This window comes from Helianthus annuus, chromosome 3, assembly GCF_002127325.2.
Source record: "Helianthus annuus cultivar XRQ/B chromosome 3, HanXRQr2.0-SUNRISE, whole genome shotgun sequence".
Classification (NCBI taxonomy): domain Eukaryota; kingdom Viridiplantae; phylum Streptophyta; class Magnoliopsida; order Asterales; family Asteraceae; genus Helianthus; species Helianthus annuus.
In genome coordinates this window covers 120,646,168-120,671,163 of record NC_035435.2, presented here as the reverse complement: position 1 = coordinate 120,671,163, position 24,996 = coordinate 120,646,168, and the positions used below count along the sequence as shown (strand labels likewise).

The 24,996-nt window shown below is 34.6% G+C and overlaps 2 protein-coding genes and 1 long non-coding RNA gene across 7 annotated transcripts; 1 reads left to right on the top strand and 2 right to left on the bottom strand.

Annotated features, from left to right (window-relative positions):
• Positions 1 to 2,773: 2,773 nt before the first annotated feature.
• LOC110929625 lies at positions 2,774 to 7,256 on the top strand. Of its 5 annotated transcripts, none has more exons than XR_004889779.1 (6): positions 2,774 to 3,035; positions 3,127 to 3,208; positions 3,331 to 3,489; positions 3,772 to 3,834; positions 3,930 to 4,011; positions 6,001 to 7,256. XR_004889779.1 is itself a non-coding variant. In XM_022172781.2 (5 exons), the coding sequence occupies exons 1-5, from the start codon at positions 2,829 to 2,831 to the stop codon at positions 3,947 to 3,949; spliced, it is 531 nt and encodes a 176-aa protein (XP_022028473.1). In that variant the 5' UTR covers positions 2,774 to 2,828; the 3' UTR covers positions 3,950 to 4,133. The 5 variants fall into 5 exon arrangements, 2 of the variants coding, with proteins under 2 accessions (XP_022028473.1, XP_022028474.1); XR_002587297.2 differs by lacking the exon at positions 6,001 to 7,256 and adding an exon at positions 4,426 to 4,773; XR_004889780.1 differs by lacking the exon at positions 6,001 to 7,256 and adding an exon at positions 4,426 to 4,773 and having other exon boundaries at positions 3,772 to 3,861.
• Positions 7,257 to 14,920: 7,664 nt separating this feature from the next.
• Positions 14,921 to 17,098, bottom strand: LOC118490654. Its single transcript, XR_004889778.1, has 3 exons — positions 16,961 to 17,098; positions 16,089 to 16,701; positions 14,921 to 15,287 (listed from the first exon to the last, which is right to left on the bottom strand). It is a non-coding gene; the product is annotated as an uncharacterized LOC118490654 (long non-coding RNA).
• Positions 17,099 to 17,852: 754 nt separating this feature from the next.
• On the bottom strand, positions 17,853 to 19,099 carry LOC118490491. The gene is made up of 3 exons (XM_035988152.1): positions 19,010 to 19,099; positions 18,617 to 18,658; positions 17,853 to 18,351 (listed from the first exon to the last, which is right to left on the bottom strand). The coding sequence occupies exons 1-3, from the start codon at positions 19,097 to 19,099 to the stop codon at positions 18,013 to 18,015; spliced, it is 471 nt and encodes a 156-aa protein (XP_035844045.1). The 3' UTR covers positions 17,853 to 18,012.
• Positions 19,100 to 24,996: the final 5,897 nt, after the last annotated feature.

Genomic DNA, 24,996 nt, shown 5'->3' with positions numbered 1-24,996 from the left:
AAACCTTCAGCATGGAAAGATTAGCAAAATTGTACGTAGACGAGGTAGTATCCTTACATGGAGTCCCACTCTCCATAGTATCGGATAGGGATAGTCGTTTCACTTCGCATTTCTGGACAAGTTTCCAAGAAGCAATTGGGACCAGACTAAATTTAAGTACTGCATACCATCTCCAAACAGACGGACAGAGTGAAAGGACGATCCAAACCCTGGAAGACATGCTTAGGGCATGTGTGATAGATTTTGGTGGGAACTGGGATGACCACCTATCCTTAATCGAATTCTCCTATAACAATAGTTATCAAGCAAGCATCGAAGCTGCCCCATTCGAAGCACTGTATGGACGAAAGTGTAGAACTCCAGTTTGCTGGGCAGAAATAGAAGAAAGTCAATTATCAGGTCCTGAGATTGTACAGGAAACCACCGACAAGATAACTCAAATCAAGGAAAGACTGAAAACAGCTCGAGATCGCCAGAAGAGTTATGCAGACAATCGATGCAAGCCGCTAGAATTTCAAGTTGGAGACAAGGTACTCTTAAAAGTTTCTCCTTGGAAAGGGGTAGTTCGATTCGGTAAGAAAGGAAAGCTAAGTCCAAGGTACATAGGACCATTCCCAGCTGTCCAACGCATAGGACCAGTTGCCTATCGCTTACAACTACAAGAAGAGCTAGCCGGGGTATATGAAGTATTTCATGTATCCAACCTTAAGAAATGTTTATCTGACGAATCCCTGGTAGTACCTCTTCAAGATATAGAGGTAAATGAAAAGTTGAAATTTGTGGAGAAACCGCTTCAAATAGAAGACAGAAAGGTCAAGTTTCTCAAGCATAAAAGACTAGTACTGGTCAAAGTCAAGTGGGATTCAAAAAGAGGGCCTGAGTACACATGGGAACTGGAATCGGAAATGAACCGAAAGTATCCTCAACTGTTCCAGTAAATCTCGAGGACGAGATTTTAAATAAGGTGGGGAGGATGTAAGGACCTGAAAAATTGTCCCATAACACTCCGTAAGTAGAAACCCGGGCCCCTAAAACCCTAATCCTTGTTGAAAATCAAGAAATTCAAAATTTATGGGTCGCTCGCGGGCCACGTAAGCCTTAAGGTTAGCTTACGCGGGGCGCGACAGCTTTGAAGATCTCCGGATAAGCTTCCAGGCCACGTGTCAGACACGTGGCGAGCCTACGCGTGACACGCTAGCCCTAGCCGTAGCTAGGGTGGCCCTCGCGGGCCGCGTAAGATATTATTAGAGTCTACGCGGGCCGCGAGAGACTCAAAATCTGGCTATAAATAGTACGTGCATGGGGCTTTCATCTGTGTTCAAAAAATCAGTTCAAAAGACGAAAAATACTGGTTATTTTCATAGATTTCCATAGGAATACGCTGCTACGAGTACAGGGTATTAACTCGATCACTGATACGATACAATGTCCGATCGATTGAAACCGATCCGATGGATGTTTAAGTGCTACCCGAATTCGGGCTATACTTTGTCATTCGTCGTGTGGGTTTTGATTCGTGAGTTTATCGTAAATGTTGTATTAAGTTACTGACCTAGTTTCGTGTGCATTGTTATTTAACTAGGTTACGAGGCTAAATCAGTAGGCAAAGTTTTGTCCAACTAAACCTGCAAAGTGAGTCATTCTCTTTTATCAAAACTATTTACAAAACCTCAATTTATTTTCCAGTTATATTTTACAGGGGGTAAATCTTTGTTATCTTAGATTACTGGCATTAAGTGGGGTATTGTGCACTTTACTATTGTTTTCTCACTTTTAGGTGGACGAACCTAAACAGTGATAATCATCACTATTGGGTGAAAAGACCTAATGGTGGTATGACCATCGTCACCAGGGGGTGACACTGGACCAGATAATTATAAGATAGTGGCAATTGTATTCGCTCTTAGTCCTGTAATTTATAACAAAGTGTCGTTTTGTGCAAAATGAATGACTCGCCAGTATTTCCCCGCTGATAAAATCTTTTTAAACATGTTTCAGGTGATTTACTGTGAACCAGGAAAAGTGTCGCGTAGCACACCAGCTTGAAGAATGTGGCTCAGTAAATAAAATAAATAAATATGTTTTTGTAAAACAGGGTAAAACCGGGTCGGGGGTCATGACAACGCCAACGTTTTTAAACATTAGGTAAATATTTTAGGTGAATTGACATGGCACTATGTGATTGGGTGAATTGGGAGTTTACCTAATACTAGTGGTGTTAAACGGGTCGTGTTTGCGGGTTGGCGGGTTCAACCCGAACCCGAAAATTTTAGACGAACCCTAACCTGACCCAAACCCGAAAATCGTTTCATACATATGCAGGCTGACCCGAACCCGACCCATTTAACCCGAATTTATTTTATTTTTTTAGTTTTTCTGGAAATTAATATATTAAAATTAACATCTACTACAAAAAAAAAAAAAAAAAAAAAAAAAAAACATAAATTAGATAATAAAATTACATTAAAATCATAAAATATTATGCCAATTTCTATTTTAAATTATAAGTATAGTATAAAATACACACCAAATTTAGTTTATAACATAAAACATATTGTGAAAATATAATATTATAGAAATGGATTAAACTGGTTAACCCATCAACTCGACCGGGTTGACACGAACTTGACCCGTTTAACTAAACGGGTTGGTTGGTTCAACCTAAAACTGACCCGAACTCGTTTAGACTACACCCAAACTCACGAATTTCATGTTAGGTTCGTGTCGTGTTTTCGGACTTCAAAATAAATGAATCGGATAGAGTAAAATAATAGGATGACCGTTGGATGCTTATCTTCGATAAATAAAAAAATATAAAAACACCGAAAATGGGTGGTGTGGGATTGATGGCGGCTAACTCCATCGTAAGGCCACCGTCACCGGGAAGAGGAAGTGAAGTCTTCGTGGCGGCAGTGCCGTTAACTGCCGCCAAGGGACCACCGCAGTTAGTTATGTCCGCCGCCTACTCTTTATCTCTTTCTTGGGATTTACAACACTTCATGGTCCTCTCAACCTTACCCACTCTTCCTTCACAGGTTCTTCATTCCATAAATTCAGATATAATATTAGCGCAAATTTTCATAATTATATATTAAAGTTTTCTTGTAATATCTTCTTGTTTTGTAGGTGTTGGTCTTTGATTTTCAACCTCAAGATCCTGAAAATGTATATGCAGCACTTGCAGCTCTATCTGGCAGGAAAATACCTGGTATTTTAATCAATTTATATTGTGTTTATAGACCAAATGTTTTTAAAATCACATATTGTCTTTATTGTCTTTATTGACTTCAAGGTGTTACTTTGAAACAATGTTTCTGTTATTTTGTTCAGGAGTTTTGCTAACCAGGAAGATGAAGAAGTTGCCAAACATGAGGTGTTGGAAGGTGGGATCTTGCAATGTGGATGTTGAAGATGTGATACATGGGTTTAACAGCAGTTGGGATACTGATTTGATCGTCGGTCAGCATGATTGTCGACATTACACGAATGGTATTATTAAGATTTATGTCGCATTGCTAACAAAACATTGCATGTTTCTATTGTCTACTAGGAATCAATAATCATGATCCTTGGTACTTTTCTTTATCCCATAATTATTGCCACAAATTAAGCTTTTTGGCACATGTTGTCACTTTGTTAAAGATTTAATAATGTTGCAGTGCGTAAAACCATGTGCGCTGTGCGCGCTTAAAAGTTGTAAGTTTCATGGGGCAAAGGAAACATCCTTTGTTGTTTTATGGTTTTTCTAACACAACTTGTGTAATTTGGAAGGTTTGGTGGAATGCCTCACTGGCGAGAAGGATGTGTTGGATCGTCTGAGAAGAAGTCGAACGAGTATTGCTTGAGCTGCATTTGCAAGTGGTAGTTTTTTCGTAGTATTTTGGTTTAGCTGACGCGGATTTCTTTGGTGAAATTTGTTGTTTTGCTAGGTACATTCCCCATGGTATGAATTCAGTGTTTCAACTATTGATGATAGGAAAACAATGGGACGAAAAGAATATATTCTTTAAGGTAAATAATCTTTAAAAGACTTTGTTTATAGACAAACAATGCTCCACTTAAACCTTTTTGGGTCTTGTACTCATATACTTTAGGAAATAATAATACCAAATTAAAGTGCTCCAATATCAAAACCTTGTCGGTCATGCTGCAGTAATTGAATATTGTATGAGTTTCAATACCATAGCTAGATTAGTTTATGCTTAAGAATGTCTAATGGTGTTGGGATAACTATGGGACCTGAAAGTTACTTTATGTTGTTTCTTCTTTTCCTTTATTTATAACTAGTGGGATTCCTTTTTTTTTAAACCCTTTTTGATTCCGTGGCCCTTTGATAATCAATTGGACGATGCAGCCTATGATTAAGAGCGAGATTGAAAATGAAAGCACTAATGACATTTCTTTCGTTACATACGATGTTACCAGGTTGCTATGATGATCTTCTTTCGTACATAATGATGTACCTTCTACACTGAGAAATAGAAAGCGAAAATTGATAAAATTATAACATCAACAAGAATGTTTGGTTGATCTCAAAGGGGTAATCTAGAGAAGATCTAAAGTCGAAGGACTGAACGAGTAAAATAAAAATTAAAGTTATTTAATTATTATTTGAATTATCTTAGTATTAGATTTGATTGGCGTCTAATTGTTTAGTGATTAGTATGAGTAAGAATAAGAGTCCTAGTAGAATTAGATTGTTTTAAGTATTTATATTCCTTGAGTCTTGTAGTTTTATTCATTCACAAAAAGTTAATAGAAAGAATTAGTGAATCCCGTTTGCAGTGGCAGAGCTTGAGCAAAAGTTTTGAGGGGGCGTAAAGTCATGGACCCAATTTTTTTTCCTATCATTATGTTCCGGGTCGGGCCGACTATTCGATTCGGGTCGGGTCAAATAATAATAGTTCCAAACAAAACTAAAAAAAATTCATTTATTCAAAGGAGTCGTTCTTACATATAAAAAACTAAATATTGTTTAACAAACAAAAGACCAATATATATATAATGGTATGAGATAAATGAAACCTGGACGAAAAATTACAACTCAGCCCGACGACCTTTAAGATTTAAAGTGGTAACAAACTTTACTTTGATTTATATACTGTATAAATATTTAGGCCAAATAATTGGGGGGGCGATCCTATATAATTTTAAAATTTTCGGACGAAAAATCGGAAATTATACACTTCTAATCGAAACATTGGAGGGGACGGGTGCACCCTCGGGTACTTAATAAGCTACGCCCCTGCCCATTTGTATTCGTCTGTCTCTCTGATGATCCTGTACCCAGATTCAACAAAAATATCATATCTTAGCTGGACTATTTCAAGAAATCTTAGCATTGGTTATTACAATCACTTGTGCCATACTCTGATAGGACATCATGCACTCACACCTTCACAGACTCCTTTTGGGCGCTATGCCATGATGTCACATGGCATCGTCTGATTGGCCAAAGCACGTACATGTTCCTCACTTGTCTCTTACAAATGCAAATAACAAACTAGTATCTTAGAAGATTGGTCAAAGCACGTATTCCTTATCATTTACGACTAACTTGAGCATCAGAGTGGTTTAGATGGTTTTCACCATATAAACCCTCTAACGTGTTTACCGTTTTACATATCTAAGAGATACTCACCAATCCTGGATCAACTCCTAGATCCTTTTTAGTACTAGTTGCATTTAGATGCAAGATCAAATGATGGCAACAATGACGTGAGATAAAATTACCATAGCATTTCTAGTCGATATCTAACTCCTATCGGATTCCATATCCTTCAAACCATTCTCACACACCTTTAATGTTTATTAAACTAATTTCTAGTCTAATTTAATTGGGTTTGAAGCCTAATTATCATGAGTCTTATAAGAGTACAGGGTTATGTTATGTAACTTATCATTACACAACCAATAATAAAAGGAGCTGTCCACAACCTATTATTAACAAAGCATCAATGTGTGAAGAGGTATGGTTCTAAACCCATGTACACATGGCAGGGACTACACCACTTTATCTCCAGCATGGCGCCTACATCAACAGATTACATCCAGAAACTTCTAGAAGCTTCTGGAAGGAATCGCAGGTGACACCAAAGATGCTCTCCCAAACAAAAAGGACAACACGTGTCACCAATAAATAGACGCCAGCTGGACCTGCAAGATATTCCTATGACAGGCCAGCAGCCACTGCAAGAATTCTCTTAACTAGACGAATGAAGATGCGCCATGTCATCCACTAGTATGGGAATGACAGAGGAGAGCAAGAGGATATTCCTTTTGGTCGGACAGCCGGCGCTCGATGGCAGCTGGCAAGGTGTTCCTTCCTTCCTTCATCCTTCAGCTATAAATAGAGGACTCCTCCTTCAGGTTTAACATTCTGCTCTCTCTATTTCACCTACAACACACAGTATTCTCCTCAGAACAGTACTTATTCTCACGCCGGATGGTGGTCACAAGGAGAACCCCCCCTATTCCCCTCCTTGTGGCGAGTCACCGGTGTTCTGTTTTGCAGGAATCCATCGATTGGCGAGTGGAAAAAGAGATTAAATATTTAATCACGTGACAACCCAGCTGGATAACCTAGTGTTAACCAGTGTTTCATCAATGTATCACAAGTTAGAACTTTCGTGATGATCCACAAGATTTTAACCAAACAAAATTAGCCCGTGGGTTGATATCGTTTTCACTAAAACTGTTTATTATAACCTTTTTCTGGAATGGCAGGCTATTTGAAAAAAAACGAGCAAGATGTTAGCAATGTTTTAAAAACCGGTTTAAACCGGCCGGTTGTACCGGTTAAACCGGATGCCGGATGCTTGGCCGGCACGAATCATACCAGTAAATTAAGGAAACGGCAAAGAAGTTGTACCGCCAGTAAATTGGGATATACCGGTTTAAACCGGTATACCGGTACCGGTTCATACCGGGACAAAGGTCAAAATTTTAAACTTTTAATATTTAGGTGCCTAAAAAAGTTGATTATTTACCTTCTTCGTTAAAGTGTAAAACTTAGCGTTCACAATTGACAAACCATATCGATCAAACTTCTGCCTCACTCAAAGATAGAAAATCATTGGGTTTTTCAAATTAAATTTTTCAACGGATCATCTAGGTTTACCTTCTTTTAACTTTTGACTTTTGTTCAATCACTTATGTTGTTAATTGTTATAGTGTTTGCTAATTGCTATATAATAGGTATTTAATCATAAACTTTTGGATTATTTTTTTTTATTATGGATTAACTTTTGGAATATTTTGTTATTATGAATTGATGTAGTTTTAGATTATTTTTTGAGCTGTAAATATATTTTATGGATTTATATAGTTAGTTAGTCAACACGGTTGAACCGTCCGGTACAACCCGGTTCAACCGGTTGAACCATTTCTAAGTCTAACCCGGTACGATTAAAATATCGGTTTTTTTAAAACATTGGATGTTAGCTAACAAAACATATCAATCATAAAAAAAGCGTTCAGACTTGACCTTTCGATGAGTTTGTCCCTAGTTCATGCTCTACCGTTGAAAAGTTCGTCATTTCTTGTCTTCCGAAGGAACCGCAAAGTCCCATATATAATACAAACTATTTTTTTTATAACTCGTTATATAATTTTATTATTAGATCATTACTTTCAAAACAACACAGAAAATACACCCTCTATCCACAAAGAGGATCTATTCGGAAGGTACAAGGTTAGGTTCATATGCACTCTACCCCACCTACGTCCTGTCTTGAAGTCAAATCACCAAAACTGAAAGAACGCACCTACTATATGTAAATGTTTATAGCAACAAATAAACAATTAACAAAGGGGAAATCTTTTTTTTTTCAAAAATAGTCATTGTGAACTCTCACAAGAAGCCATTTCAACTTTCAAGCAAGCAACTGAAACACCTTAAAATTCATTATTGCCACGTGTCCAGTTGAGATATTTTTATTTTTTTCTTAGCCGAGCCTTTTCAACATAGCTTAAGCCTTTTCAGTGTAATGGCTTGTGATCTTTCAACATGGCTTGAGATCTTTCAGCACGGCTTGAGATCTTTCTGTATAGCGGCTTGGCTTGGCTTAAGATCTTTCAACACGACTTAGGAACTTTCAACATGGCTTGAGATCCTTCAACATAGTTTAAATATAAATGAATAATTAAAAAAATCTCAATTAAATGTGAGAACTCGAAGATCTCAATTAAAAAAAATCTGAAAGTTTTAACTTGAAAATAATAAATATTTAACTTGAAAATAAAAAATATTGAACTTGAAAATAAAAAAATTATTTGGTTAAAACCATGTGTATTATACGGGTTAAATAAATGTAATTTTTATACTAAATAATAAAAATATAACTTTAAAAACCTCGTGTATTGTACGAGTTGAATATGTGTATTACACGGGTACAATACACGAGTTTTTTAAAGATAATTACTTTTTTACAATACACGAGTTTTTTTAAAAATATTACATTTTTATCCTTTAGTATACAAAATTACATTTATTCAACCCGTGTAATACACAGAGTTTTAAAGGTATAACTTTTTTAATTATTTGGTATATACAATTACATTTATTCAACTCGTACAATACACGAGATTCTTAAGTATATAACTTTTTTATTACTTAATATATAAAATTACATTTATTCAACTCGTGTAATACACGAGGTTTTTAAAGTTATATTTTTTATTATTTAGTATAAAAATTACATTTATTTAACCCGTGTAATACACCGGGTTCTAACCTAGTAATTTTTTATTTTCAAGTTAAAACTTTCATATTTTTTTAATTGAGATTTTCAAGTTCTCACATATTTTTTTAATTATTCGTTTATATTTTTAATTATTCGTTTATATTTAAACTCTGTTGAAAGATCTCAAACCGTGTTGAAAGTTCTCAAGCCGTGTTGAAAGATGTTAAGCCAAGCCAAGCCGCTACACTGAAAGATCCCAAGCCGTGTTAAAGATCTCAAGCCGCTACACTGAAAAGGCTTAAGCCATGTTGAAAAGGCTCGACTAAAAAAACAATAAAAATATCTCAACTGGACACCTAGCAATCATGGGTTTTAAGCCATTTCATATGCTTGAAACAGCTCATTGTGAGAGTTCACATGGCTATTTTTGAAAAAAACTTTGGTCAACGACTATTTTAGAGATTTCCCCATTAACAAAACATTAATGAGCCACAAGTTCCTTAACTTTTAACCAACCAAAACCAAACCAAGATTCGTGCACGGGTTCCTTGTGTTTTAGTGAACCATATGTTTTGGGTCCGAACCCAATAGATGCCAAAACAATTGTCCAATCACACTCACTCGGTTCCTTCATATATAGCCAACAAGCTTTCTTTCACTTTCACCAACCATTTGCCAATTGCCATTGTTTTTTTCTACTTTTTTATTGAATGATTGCCACTTGAATCTTTTTTCTTTATTATATATGCTTGATTGCAACTTCCACCGGCTTCTGCTAGGCTGGAATCTAGGACATCAATATGCTTCAATTTACCACCATCAACATGAACTAGACGATGCCGTATTCGCAATGTTACAACTTTTATTAAATAAGTAACTTGTCACCAAAGAATATATGTCATGTCTCTATAAGGATTTTATAGATAGAACTTTAAAATATAACACATACATCAAGATCAAAATTCAAAAGACTTGTTACATCAGGATCGCGTAGCGCATGCTGTCACTAACCATAAGATGATTCACCTCTGACATTCGTGCCAAGTCACCGGAAACCCAAGCGCCATCAGCTGAACTGTGCGGGTGAGAAGAGAGGCATGATAGAAGCGAAAGTGGTGCTCGGAGAATGCTGTAAACAATAGATAGACCGGTATACCCTTGTCGTGTATGGTGGGCTATAACCGGAAACTCAACTCCATTTCCTTCTCTGAACATGTTCTCATCTGCTACTTTGGTACTTCTCTTCGTGTTTCGCCTCATCACAGCCAATACCCGTCTCATCACCGCCAATTCAGTACTTTTTTAGTGGTTTTGAGTTTATAAGATGAAGGGAATTGAAGAAGATGTGTGTTAGAACTTAGTTGGAAGTTAGAACTCAAACACCGTTTCTATTTGGCATGTGATATGAATATGAAAATATTGTAGTGAGTGGTGGTGCTTGTCACAAAGTGCTTTTGGGGGGCACTTGTTTTGTGGGTATTTATAAGGAAACTTAAACATGCCTACACTAAAAAAGGTTATTGTTTTGTGGAATTTAGGTTGGAATAATTTTATTTTCAAAGGGTTCTTAACAAGATCTTGAATCTTTTTTTTTGAATCTTGTCCTCTGACCTTTCAGTTTGTTTTATGGGTATTTCCTCATTCTTGTTTTTCTCTTATTATTATTAGAATAAATTACACGGAAGGTGTATGGTGTATGTGGTAGTTCACAACTTTACTTTTGATCATTTCTTTTATGTGATTACGCGTGTGGTCCCAACTCAGTCTCACACTTTCAATTCTTTTTACCAACTAATATAACTTATTTCTTTCGGTTCCAGCTCGCGACGATGGTTTCGTCGTGGATGGCTTTTCTCTCTGACTATCTCTCTATTTGGCCTCTCTATGTTAGGTCGCCATCTTTGCCCATCAAACATTGGCATCTTTCATCCATCGGCGACTTATATCGCACATGAGACTCTTTACCATGGGTTTTTGGTGTTAGGATTAGTGGAAAACCCTACAAATCACTCTTGAGATTGTTTACAAAAAATGTGTAGATAGGCAAATTGAGTGAATTCGTGCCGAGGTAAGTGGAAAGCCCTACAAGGGTCGTAGTTGTGACTACACGTCTTTACAATTAATGGTGTATATCCAAACATTGTGACCATATGCTTAATTTCTTTACATAAATGATCAAAAGTAAAATACCATCGGTGTATATTGTTATTGTTATTATTATTTGTATAATATTCTATTATGAAGAAGAGATAGATAAATTTTGATTGGAAGAATCATTACTTTTATGGGCATTAGGTAAGATCAGTACCACAGGAACTGAAGAAACAAAGAGATAAATTTTGATTGGAAGAATCAATACTTTTATGGGCATTAGGTAAGATCAGTACCACAGGAATTGTTGCACTTGGTGCCCATCTCCCGATTCTTATTTGCATTAAAGGAATGCATTTCATTATTTTATATTTAATTACTATATTAGAATCCCGTGTATTAAACGGGTTGTAAAAATATAATTTTATATAATAAATAGTTAAAAAATACATAACTTTAAAAATACTAATATATTACACGTGTTGAATAAAATATAATGTTATATGTTAACATAAACAGACATCAAGATTTATCTTTTAGAAATAAATATTGATGTACTGTTTACTTATTATAACATTTTATTTTATTTTTTTATTTTGTATAGATGTAATTTTATATAATAAATAATAAAAAAGATATATATCTTAAAAAAACTCATATATTTCATGTGTTGAATAAAATACATTGTCATGTTTTCAAAAATACAATCGTCAAGATTTATTTTTTAAATGTGATGTATTATTTACTTATTATAACATTTTACTTTATTTTTTTAATTTGTTATTAGATTAAAAACACATGTCTTACATGTGGTTGAATCTGGTTTTTATAATACATTCAAATTATGAGGTACAATTATTTTAGTTAGTTTTATGAACCTTCATGCTTATTTGTTTATTTCATTCATAAAACACTCGTTTCAAATTTGTATTTAAGAGAGTTTACAGTACAAAAAGATGAAGATCGTTTCCCCACGTTTTTATATATTTCATCATTTTTTATGAATTGTACCGTAAAATCTCTTTGAATGGAGTATAGAATTGTTATATTTAAAAAGGGGGTTCTTTCTACATGTTGATGCAATATGTGATACATGATGAGTTCAAACCAATTATAACAGTACGTCTAACATTACAAAGGTGAAACTAAGTAGTCTAGATTTGACATTTGAAAGAATTGTGCGATTATAATGGTGAGTCCAAACCATTATAGCTATGCATCTAAAACACTTACAATTTGATCGAAGCATATGCCCGACCTAGAATAATTATTTATTTCTAGTGAAAAAAAAACAATATTACAATTATCAAGTATATATCAAACGGGAACCTTTGATTCCTAATTTACCATAATTTCAATTACCGAACTCGAAAGTATATATCTACTCATAATAAAAACAAACGTTTATGTTTATCTAAATTTTATAGAAAAACAAATATTTATTCTTATCTAATTGTTTATTAAAAATTATTATTATTGTTTGATATGATCATAATAAAAACAAACGTTTATATTCTTGTCTGATTTTTGTTTAAAATTATTATTATTATTATTTAATATGATCATAATAAATCAAACGTTTACCCTTATCTAAATATTTATTTGTATCTAATATTTTGCTTAACATTACTATTATTATTATTATTATTATTTAATATGAGAGATAAATAGGAAAATAAGGTGACAAAGCACCAGGTAGTGATACATGTCAAAAAAGATTTTCATAATATATCAAACGTTTATCCTTATCTAAATATTTATTCTTATCTAATATTTTGTTTAACATTTTATTATTATTATTTGTTATTGTTGTTGTTATTATTTAATATAAGAGATAAATAAGCAAATAAGATGAGAAATCACTAGGAAGTGACACGTATACAAAAAAGATTTTCATTAATTATTATAGAAAATAAAAAATTTCGTTTACTAAAATTTGAGAAGTTTTTGAATTTGATTAAGGATAAGATTCGGAGGAAAATAAAAGAGTAAATTACGTTTTTGACCCCTATGGTTATATCACTTTTACTATATTAGCCCAAAATAAGAATTTTTAACATATCTGCCCCCATGGTCTCTATAACTAACCATTTTAGCCTCTAAGTCTAACCATTTTAGCCCCCTTGGTCTCTATAACTAACCATTTTGGCCCCCATGATCTCTAGACTTAGGGGCCAAAATGGTTAGTTATAGAGACCATAGGGGCAGATATGTTAAAAATTCTTATTTTGGGCTAATATAGTAAAAGTGATATAACCACATGGGCCAAAAACGTAATTTACTCAAAATAAAAATATGTTTACTTTTAATAGTTACTAGGTTAGAACCCCGTGTATTACACGGGTTGAATAAATATAATTTTATATGCCAAATAATAAAAAAAATATATCTTTAAAATTCTCGTTTACTAGACGGGTTGAATAAATGTAATTTTATATACCAAATAATAAAACAATATATATTTAAAAATCTCGTTTATTACGTGGGTTGAATAAATGTTATTTTATATATTAACTAATCAAAAAGTTATATTTTTAAAAACCCTGTATATTGTACGAGTTGAGTAAATTTAATTTTATATATTAAATACTGAAAAAAGTTACATTTTTAAGAACGTCATGTGTTATACGCGTTGAGCACATGTAATTTTATATATCAAACAATAAAAAGTTATATCTTTACAAACCCAGTGTATTATATGGATTGAATAAATCAAATTTTATATACTACATAATAAAAAATTATATTTTTAAAACCTGGTTCATTACACGAGTTTCATAAATGTAATTTTGTATACTAAAAAAATGTTATATATTTAAAAAACCTCATTTATTAAATGGGTTGAATGAATATAATAAAAATTTATATTTAAAAAAAAACTAACAGATATACTCGATATACGATTGATGGGATGATTGCGGTGACGGTTCTTATAAATGTCACATAAACATAATGATTACCGTATTTGAGTTGAGAGTTGAACACGAAAATAAAAGTATAGAACCAATAAACATTGATTAATATTTTTGTTTACCCCTTATAAGCATTTTTGAAATGAGGTATCCATTGATGGTGCAAAGCTTAGGGTTAACATTGAAAGATTTAACCGCGATGGCTCTGTTGTCCGGAAGTTCAAAAAGGGATCTTTTGTTCGTGTTGCTGAAAAGGGACGTGTCTCCCGTTCTGGTAAGGAAGATCTCAAGGATGCACACAACGCTTTTAATCGCCTGAACAACGATGTGGGTCAGACTTTCTGTAACACGGTGAGAGGCGATCTTACTACGGTGGCAAGGATAAAAATAGTGTTCGTCAACCCGATTACCACGGATGCAGCTAAAGCATGGGCGAGCAAGACGTTGATCGGTGAAGTTTTATCTTGGGATATTTTAAACAGGTTGGAGGAGTTTTTGTCGGTCGAGAATATGTTGGGGGCTACGGTATTTTACCATGGGGGCATGAAGGTGATGCTTTGCTTCCAGGACAATGCGACTGCCATGGAGTTTCTTGATCACCAAAAGCTTTTTTTGGGCCAGTTAGGCATCTAATAGTAAAAAATAAAAATGTTATATATTTAAAAAAACCTCATTTATTAAACGGGTTGAATGAATATAATAAAAATTTATATTTAAAAAAAAACTAACAGATATACTCGATATACGATTGATGGGATGATTGCGGTGATGGTTCTTATAAATGCCGCATAAACATAATGATTACCGTATTTGAGTTGAGAGTTGAATACGAAAATAAAAGTATAGAACCAATAAACATTGATTAATATTTTTGTTTACCCCTTATAAGCATTTTTGAAATAGGTTCTACCGTTAACTACTTTAGTTTAATAAAATAAATAAATCATTTACATTTAATCTGACAAATATTTTAAAATATTATATTATCCCTATACGAATTGTTTAAATTTATATTAAATTTAATTTAATAATTATTATTTAATTGATATTAATTATCTATAAAAATAGATGGCTTCAATACATGTGTCCTCCCATTGGTTTCTTTTATTATATAGTACTAGAGGTAAGACCGGTGTGCAAACACAGGTCGTTTCTTAGAAAACCACGCATAACACATTTTATTAAACGACGAATGTTGAGGTTTAGAGAAAATGAGAAGTAAGGTATCTCGATGTAAGATTTAAAACCTATATACAATAGTTTTAAGAGTAATGAAAAACTTTTAATAATAGAGAAGCTACTGCAAAATCATAATCAACCTTAAAAACAACTATGGAATGTAAATATGAATGATATGTACATTCCTAAATGTTGCTTCAATTTGAACTGCAAGGTTGTACCAATCATAAGCTTCACCAATTTCCCATAGTTTAACTCCACCTGGCTTCAAATCCAAAACTTAATTCTAACCTTCAATGCAATTCTAGCCTTCGCCAATGAAGATGTTGATGATTGATTAACCAATTGAGGAGCTTGTTGTTGTTAACCATGCTACTTCTGAGTTCCATGGCGAGTTTGGGTTTGGATCACAGAGCAATGACTGAAACCAAATCATTAAATTTTTTTAATACAATCAAAGCCAAACACTATTTATCAAGTTTTAGTTATTTCAAGAAAACAAATTAAAAGAGAAACAACTACAAACTAAAGAAATCTCACAGTACACCGATCAATTTTGAAACCACCAAAACAAACAGTCTTCATCCTCTTTCCAAAACAAAATCACATGACAATTGACATGTGTAAGTAAACATCTTATATCAGATTTCAGAAAGACGAAACAAATTTCTATAACAACCCAACAGTGGTTTCAACCCACCGTTTTAACCCAGCAGTAGTTTCAACCCCTGCTTTGCCACAAAACACTGTTTTAACCCAACAGTGATTTCAATCATCTGTTTTCATCCATTTGTTGACTCAACAGTAGTTTCAAAAGTGGTTTCAAAACACTGTTTTAACCCAACAGCGGTTTCAAACACTGTTTTATTTTCTAACATCTGTTTTAACCCAAATGCCAACCAACAGTGGTTTCAAACATCTGTTTTCATCCATCTGTTGACCCAACAGTGGTTTCAAAAGTGGTTTCAAAAAACTGTTTGAACCCAACAGTAGTTTCAAACACTGTTTTATTTTCTAACAGTTTTACAACAGATGTTGGTTTGTGCATTCTAGACTGGGATGTGGTCACATCTAATGTTAAACTGATGGTTTGTTATCAAAAATAAAATTCATGCCATTGTGTTAGCATATAGATCGTGTAATCACATCTAACGCCTAAACTGGGATGTCCATTTTGGCACCTATAGCGCACAGTAAAGAAAAGATGAGAACTTAAACTGACCTCAATATAGGAAGCTGCGACTTTTAAACTGGGACGCCATTTTGGCACCTCTGGCAAGGGAGGTGCGTACTTTTACAACACAAAAACCCATCATCGAAAAACCAAATAAGCAACAAAAATGGAATCTTGAATTAAAAACCTATATTTTAAACATTATATAATATGAAATCTTGAATTAAAAACCTTAATTATACTGTATGCCATGGAATCTTTTTTCTAAATAGAACTTTATCTTAAGAAGTTATTCTTATAACTTGGTGGATAAAAACCAACTTTGAAGAGGAGCGGAGAGCGGCGGTGTTGATATTGTTATTTGTGATTAGGATATTTTTTCATTTCATAGATGCAATAACATATCTGGAAACTATAACAATATGGGAATATATGAAAAATCATATTGAAATTGAAAAAAAATCAATAAAATGAGGGCCATGAAAGTAACCTTTACATCACGAGGAAGTTGATTTAACACGATCAAGATTTGTTGCTGACTTGATCTGATGGCTGGTAATCACCATCACCCCACAAATTCATCACTTTCTTCTTTCTTAATTCCAACATGTTTGTCTCTATAAGTGTCTAGTTGGGCTTCCATAACCTTAATACCTTTTTCCTTTAAAAAACCAATAAGGATGCAAAGAGTGAAAACAGATAAATATCAATTATGTAAACTTCTAATTCACAAAATTATAACATATTCAAACTTGGAACCATGATCGCAAGCCCTAGAGAAATAACTGAATCATTATCCCAAAAGCACATCAAAATACATAAATACATAATTAGGCTATTAAAATAAAAAATAAGTATCAAGTTGTTATTTTATTAGATTCATTTTATCAAAATAATAAAAAAAAACATGTTGATCTTACATTCTCTAGTTTGGATTCAGAGCCCGGTGTTGCTTTCTTTCACCTGTGTTCTATTTGCAGCCCACTTTATCTACCATTCTCAATTAGTCCTTTAGTCTCCAGAAATTTTCAGGAACTTGTTCTCAAGCAAACTCGCTAATTGCATGGACTCCATTTCGACCTGAATTCTATACCTTATCCTACAAAATAGTACATCAAGATAATATTATTTTCAATTTTCAAATTACAAATAAAATTAAATAACCACATGTGTTGGAACATAGAAATAGGTGAAGTTAAAAACCTGGAGTTCTATGGTCAATGAGTGAGATAATCATCAGCAACTTGTATGTCTTAATATTACCCGGTTGAACTGTCACCAGTTTATGAGAGAAATGAGAATCAAGACCAACAATATGATTCTTCAAAAATATGAAAGATCCTCATCTCCTGTCACAATTTTTGCAATTTCTTTTATCATTTGAGGCACCCTTGATAACCGGTGAACCAGCAAAGAAATAGTGAAGTGACTAAAAATCAAGACATCTAGTCGTCCTCAGGTATAAACAAACAAAGGTTATTTAAATATACACTAAGTTACCTTGTAGGACTTTAACTTTTTCATCTGGTGTATGATACTCAGTAACTAAAACAGAGTTTTCTTGCGTAATTTCCTGCGAAATCTGATCATTATGTAGAGATAAAGAAACTATATTTCTTTCATTTCGGCTACAATTCTGGCGAAATAAGTGTCACGGGATCCTTGATTTAGATCATTCATTAAAAGATTCGCACTTGCGTATGTTAACTTCAAGCTTCTTGAAGCGCGCATAATGGCCTCTTTACTTATACGAAATCAAAACATCGTGTAGCAGATATTCATTGAGCGAAGACACTCTTCTGAGAAGAATAACATTCTTGACGTTAATATCATCATCATGGGAGTTCCTCATCTTTTCGGCTTTTGATACGCTGTAACTTTCATTCAGTTTATCTTCAAGCTTCATAGGCATCAAGTTTCTACTGACCAACTTGGCCAGTTTTGGTTCTGTAATAGAAGATAGTGAACGATTTTACAACGTGTTGATGAATATCTCTTTGTCAACTTTAAACATTTCCAAAATATCCCAAGAATCGTTAACTTCAGGATTCGTAAGATCAACATGTGTTTTAGAACTCACTGCAGTTTCTGTCACATTTTCAGGAAAGAAAATGATTGGATGAACCCACTCGTTGGTTTCCAAATGATGAATCGAACAAGTCCTTTGTAACTTTGGACTCGAAACAAAATCTTGATCCTGTTCTTGTTCTTGGTCTTTATCGTTCTCGTTAACTTCAGAAATGAACGCCTTTATACGAGCTTTTAACGACCCTTTTAGGGTCGGAAAAGTTTTTCTGTTACTCTGATCCACCTGATAAACACATCCAGAAACTTCTCATTATTTACCAAAAAACACCATCTGAATAAAGTTTATAGATTAAAGCTATTTCACCAATGAAAGTAGTTATGAGCATTTTCTTGTTTATTTGAAACGGGTGATGACAAGAAAAAACTTCCAAAATGATAATTATAGAATGGTAATTAGCTAGCAGATCAATTTTGGCCTACTTAGTTAGATAATCAAATCATATCAAATTATTTAGCAAATATTTAAGCTTACGCTAATAGAAACACACCTGTGTTTTGTCTTTCGAAGCTGTATTCACCATAACCGAAACCTGCAAATAATGAATCCAAATCACAAGTCAACACGAAATCAACAAAATTAAGTAATAACACCACAAATAACATTTATCATAAATCACAAATAATCATATAATTAACATCAAATTAAGCCAAGCAACCAAAAGCGCTAAAAAGAACCTGCCTTTTTTTAATTGAATGACCTGTAATCAGAGAACAAAATTATATTCAACTGAATTCATATCAACCGAGAATCAAAAAATGATTATAGTTGTGACTCACATCCTATTCAATTCCAGTACCGGCAACTCATCAACTTTATAAGAAAAATCGATACCGGCAACTCATCAAAAAATGATTATAGTTGTGACTCAGGGTTTTATTACCTTGTATAATATGAGTCGAGTGGTTTCTATTTCAGATTCCCCACATAAGAATTGAACCGGAGCAACATTAATCAAACCAAACATGTACATATGTTCATATAAAACAGGAAACTTACTTCTTTCAATTGAATGACCTGTAATCAGACCACAAAAGGAGTTATATTTAATTGAATTCAAATCAACCGAGAATCAAAAAATGATTATAGTTGTAACTTACATCCTATTCAATTCCAGTACCGGCAACTCATCAACTTTATAAGAAAAATCGATACCGGCAACTCATCAAAAAATGATTATAGTTGTGACTAAGGGTTTTATTACTTTGTATAATCTGAGTCTAGTGGTTTCTATTTCAGATTCCTCACATAAGAATTGAACCGGAGCAACATTAATCAGACCAAACATGTACATATGTTCATATAAAATAGGAAACTTACTTCTTTCAACATAGATGATAACCTGATCATCTTGTCCTCTAAATCTTGTTTCTTAGCTGCTGGGAATCATTCATGGATTCTTGTTTAATATCATAAAACATTGAATGCGAAATCATCCTCTAAAACAGCAGATGAGTTCAGATTGTAACCAAAAGCCAAGCAACCAAAAGCGCTAAAAAGAACCTGCCTTTTTTACTATTCAAAACAGAAAAGTAATATACTCACCGGAGAGCGACGGTTACAGGACGATAACGGTGAGGCTTCTTCCTCGGTGCTTTTCCACCAGTGGAGTTAAGAGCGGTCTGCTTCGTACGATACATTCAGATTCAAACTAACAAAACCTGAAATTAGATCCAAATAATCACAATTTGTTGGTGCACTACATCTGCTGATTACGTCTTGTATCGAGTCATAGACTTAGATGTTAGATCACGAAATACGAGAAATTAAGTGATTGTATAGTTTTAGGGTTAATGGATCGCTTTTATGGTCCATTAGGAATTAGGGTCGCTCGAATGGACAAGTATGGGTCGCTCGAGTGACAACTAGTTGGATCGCTCCAATGTCATGTGTGGGCTGCTTTTTAGGCCTGTCCAATAAGCGGTTCCAGAATAGTATAAATACCTGATGAGCGATCTCAGTTGTAATGTTTGGTTGAATCTCGTACCGAAGTGCTGCCGGATCGAGAACTGGTTGTATTTACCGTCAAATCAATACAGAAAGAGTTTAAAGTGAATTGCAAGCTATTCCTACGTTGATTACTTGTTTTCCGCACCTGTAATTGACGAAAACGCCTCTGATCGACTCATTCGGGTCGCCAAACGATCCTACAAGTGGTATCAGAGCTTCAGGAGGAGGAGTTCTACAGAGAATAGCTGGAAATCGTCAAAAATTCTATCTTCTACACCTTCTTTTTCAGATTCAGACATTTTCAACGGTCGAAATTTGCTCAAAATCTCAGGAATTGTGCGCAACTACATAGAGATAAACCCTTGAAAGTTTGGTGTCGAAATTCGAAGAAATAGTGCGTCAAAATGATGTCCGAAAGCTGATCGCTTTTCTGAACTATTTGGACCGCTTATTGGACTTAGTGTTGAACCGCTCGTAATTACATATTTGGATCGCTCATTCGATCGAGTGTGAACCGCTCATTCGGTCGGTTGATCTGGTTCGCTCAAAATTTACTCAGTCGACTCGCTTATTTGGACTTATTTGAACCGCTCGTACAATCTTGCTTGAACCGCTCGAACAGGCAACTTCTTGGATCGCTTATTTGGACTCATCAGATCTTATTGGACCGCTTATCTGACATCTTATTGGACCGCCTTTGTGACATTTTGATTATCTTGTTCGCTTTTGTAAACAGTTTGAAATATTTTTCGAAAATTTGAAAATGGACGAGGATTTCTATAACGCGTTCGCTACTCCAAGTACTTCAATCACCGCTATTCAAACAACAATGCTAGAAAACGAAACCGGGACAATGCAAAAACCTCCCAAGTTAATGAACATCGAAGAATATAAAGGTTGGGAAGGTCGGTTTGAAAATTAGGTGCAAGCGAATTATCTTGATGCTTGAGAATGCGTAGAAACAAAGTATGTTCGACCATTAAACGATGATGAAGAACCTGTTCCAATCAAAGATCTTAAGGCTGATGCTCGGAAAAAGTACAAAGACGAGAAAATGATGCTTAGTCTTCTTTAACAAGCAGTCAAAGAGGATATCATGGTTCTTCTACAGCACAATGGAATGTCGTATTCGATTTGGAAAGCATTACGTTCGAAGTTTAGAGGAAGTGAGGAGATGGTCAAGAGTAAAAAGTCACTTCTGAAGAAAGAGTTCGATTTATTCCGTGGGTTGAAAAATGAGAGTACGAGAGAGATTATTGAACGTTATTGTAATTTGCTTGCAAATATGAAAAGGTTGAGTATTGAAAAGAGTAATGAAGAGTTGATTGACAAACTTGCTGATGCATTGCCATATGAGAGTTGGGGCACATACTTGATGATGCTTAGAAACAAGAAAGGTTTTAGCAATCTGACGCTCAGTAAGTTCATTGAAAAGATCGAAGCTCAAGAGATGGAACAGAGAAAAGTGATTAGAATGAAAGACTTCGATGGTGAACAAGATATCGGGCTATATTATAAAGCTGGGGTAAATGAGAAATCATCAAATCTATCTCCAAAGATTGTTACTGGTATGAGTGCCAAAAGTGTATCTGAAAGTCCATCATCTGGATCAAGCAGCAAAACCAGTTTTATTTCATTTCCATCATTTGATCCAAACATCTCAGCAACTAAGAATGGGAGAAAATTACAGTGTAACATTGTATTGAATCTTGAGAATGATCAAGATTATTCTGAGGAAATTGCCAAAAACCAAATGTCTTTATTAGGAATGGTTTTGGAATCTTACACTTGTTTTATTGCAGGTCGTATCGGCAATCCAATGTTAACCAAAGAAGATTACGACCAGATAGATGCTGAAGAGATGGAACTGATGGACATAAAGTGGTGCCTGGCTAGTGTTTTACGGAGAGCTGAGAAGTTCAAACAAATCACGGGGAGAGATGATCTTCGTGATGCGAATGTTTCTACTTTAGGTTTTGATAAATCTAAAGTCACTTGTTTTCGGTGCAGGGAAAAAGGACACTTCAAGAGAGAGTGCACAAACCGAGAAGAAAGTGGAGCTTAAAATCCGTTCAACAACAACAACGATTACTATCGCAAAGCCATCTATCACCAAGTTGGTCAATCATCTCAACAGCAAAAACATCAAGCTCAGACTGCACACGGAAGAAATGTGATTGAAGATACCGGAAAGAGAGCTTGTGTGGTTAATCCAAATCAAAAGCAATCATTTACCTGGGATAATTACATTCCAGAAAATGGAAAAGCTTGTTTGATTGATCAAGAAGATGAAAAGCTTGCAGAAGGTTTTAGCTGGACAAACTTTACTTGGGATGATTATGTTCCTGATCAAACCACAGCTTACACTGCATTTACAGCAAAGATTGTAGATGATAGTGATGATGATACAGAGTATTGGGCGAGAAAATACAGAGAAGATATGAAGCTACTTGCTGAGAGTGATAGCGAAGACGAAAAAGTCAAGAAGGAAAAGAAAAAGAAGAAGATCAAAACGCCGGTGAGTAGTGATGATGAAGAAGTGCCGATGGTGAGAAGACAAAAGATGACAGAAGTGCCTAAGTTTAAAGTTGAAGAGAAAGTTGATGCAAAAGAAGTTTCTGTTAAATGTGAAAACTGTGAGATTGTGAAAAAGCAGAACAACACGTTGATTTACAACTTAAACAGTCTGAAGGAGTCATATGATGTGCTGAACAAGACAATGAATCAGTACAATCAAACGAGTGAAGAACAAGCAGTTGCTATGAAGACTCTTCAGGGAGCGTTTATGACTAAGCAGAAAGTTGTAAACAACTATATTGAGAAGTGTGCTGCTTTAGAACAGAAGCTTGAGCTGCAAAGAATCGAAACGGAGAGAGTTAATCGTTTATTAAAAAGTTACTCATGTACTTCCTATGTGATTGACAGGATTTATCCGACTGTTGAGAGCATGAAGGTATGGGAAGAGGATGATGTAATTGAAGAGAATGCAGCTGGAGTTGACGCTGGTGAAGAGATTGCTGACAAGAGGAAGAGTGACAAGAAAAAGGATACTGAAAAGACGTCATCTGGTAAGAAGCAAGGTGTCAGTTATAACAGATGTCCACCTCCACTGGAAAATGGATATTTGCCTAGACATCCTAACGATGAAAGAGTAAAAAAGGCCACAAATCTACAGTGGGAGTCAGAGTCGTCAGTCGATCTTCCAGAAAGTATTGATGTTGTGTTTACATCATCTGACACTGATCAACAGTCTCAATTAATGAAGAAAGTCGTGGATCATGTGTTAGATAGTGATGACAGTGACGAGTCAAAGTCGGAGTCCGCGTCAGAGTCAAAATCTGAGTCAAAAACTCCGGTGCAAACAGAAAAACAGGGAAAATTAGTTTATGATAGAAAGTTTTTGTTGTCAAAATCTAATTTGGATGATGGATTGTTTAAAGTTGCTTATACTTTGAATAATTCGGACAAATTATATTCTGATGAGGAATTTCCATTAAGAGGTGTCAAAACTGAATTGATAAACAAGGTTTTCAAACTCACAGAAATTAATATTTCTGAAATTAAAGACTTATGTCTTAATGAAAAACCTAAAAAATACACCTCAAGAGTTCAACAGAGATTAAACAAGAAAAAGAATTATAGTTTTGGTTCAGATTTCCAAAAGAGATCAAACCATAGCGGTAATTTCAAAAAGAAAGGATTAGGTTTTACTCCGACAGAAAAACAGAAAAATGAAAAATATGTTCGTGATTTTAAATCCAAAATGTCCTTTGTTTCAGGTACGTCAACTAGTGAAGAAGAAAAGACAAGTTTCTGGAGGGAAACGAACAGTGAGTTTCTGAAAAAAGAAACAAACTGAACAAAAGAAGGACTTGAGAACCTGTTTCAAGTGCAACAACGTTGGACATATCGCCAAAGATTGTTCTCAGGCGATACAATCAAAACAGGGAGTTTTTCGCAAAATCTCAGAAAAGGTGTTTGCGTTCGAATCACCACTGGATAGAACTAAATTGTTTAAAAATTCTATTTTTGAAGAGGGTGAGAGTTCGAACAAGTTTTACAAAAAGAGAGCCAAATCGGACAATCAGAAATGGGTTGTGAAGAAAGGTGGTGAAAGCTCTAGCGATGATTCTGATAGATCAAAATCAGAGGAGCTATCTTCAGGCGATGAAACTGATTCTACAAAGTCAGTTGAGCCACAAGTTGTGTCAAAATGTGAAGCTGATGTAAAAGTTGAGAACTCAGTTCCGAGTGTTAGTGATGATGAGTTTCCATCACTTCGGGCTGAGAATTATAAAAAGAAAATTGGTAAAGTTGAAATTTCTAACCAATTTTATCATGATGAACAGGAATTTGATGCTGAGAAGGTCTTTAACCCCAAGGTAAAACACATCTTTGGCAAGATGATTGATCGAAAAGTCAAAGGGGTTAAGGAATTTTATGAGAAGAAAACAAAGAAAGAAAAGGTTGAACCATCCCTGGTTTGTGACTGGGATGGTACATATTATGAACAGTAAGTCTCAGGACTTGCCGGAGCTCCCAGGTTGGTAAGCGTGGAGCATGAATCGGCATCTTTCTCAAAATTCTATTCGGTAATGTCAATTATGCAAACGGTAAAGAGGTTTGTTTATGATTGTTGATGTTTTACAATTGGTACAGAGGTTTCTGAACTGCAAATGGTAAATCAAGGACATTAAGTTGTACTTGTATTTTCCTACTTCTGGTTGGAAGACAAGATGATGAACCACATCCCCGAACATTTGTTGGATATTCCTACAACTGGTAACCTACAAGTGGTAAAATCAATCAAACTTATTTTCCGGAAAAACCATTTTGATTAAAACAAACTTAAGTGTTTTGAAATCTAAATGGGAAATTAGTTTGTTGATAGGGGGAGTTCTGATTGTTTATGACTAGTGA

Bases quoted from the DNA above. Each gene is read 5' to 3' on its own strand.
- LOC110929625 (XM_022172781.2), top strand. From the start codon at position 2,829: ATGGGTGGTGTGGGATTGATGGCGGCTAACTCCATCGTAAGGCCACCG. The intron at 3,036-3,126 runs GTTCTTCATTCC...CTTGTTTTGTAG, and splicing joins TACCCACTCTTCCTTCACAG to GTGTTGGTCTTTGATTTTCA. The intron at 3,490-3,771 runs GTATTATTAAGA...GTAATTTGGAAG, and splicing joins TTGTCGACATTACACGAATG to GTTTGGTGGAATGCCTCACT.
- LOC118490491 (XM_035988152.1), bottom strand. From the start codon at position 19,099: ATGTACATGTTTGGTTTGATTAATGTTGCTCCGGTTCAATTCTTATGT. The intron at 18,659-19,009 runs GTAATAAAACCC...CATTATTTGCAG, and splicing joins CTCGACTCATATTATACAAG to GTTTCGGTTATGGTGAATAC. The intron at 18,352-18,616 runs GTGTGTTTCTAT...TGTGTTTATCAG, and splicing joins CTTCGAAAGACAAAACACAG to GTGGATCAGAGTAACAGAAA.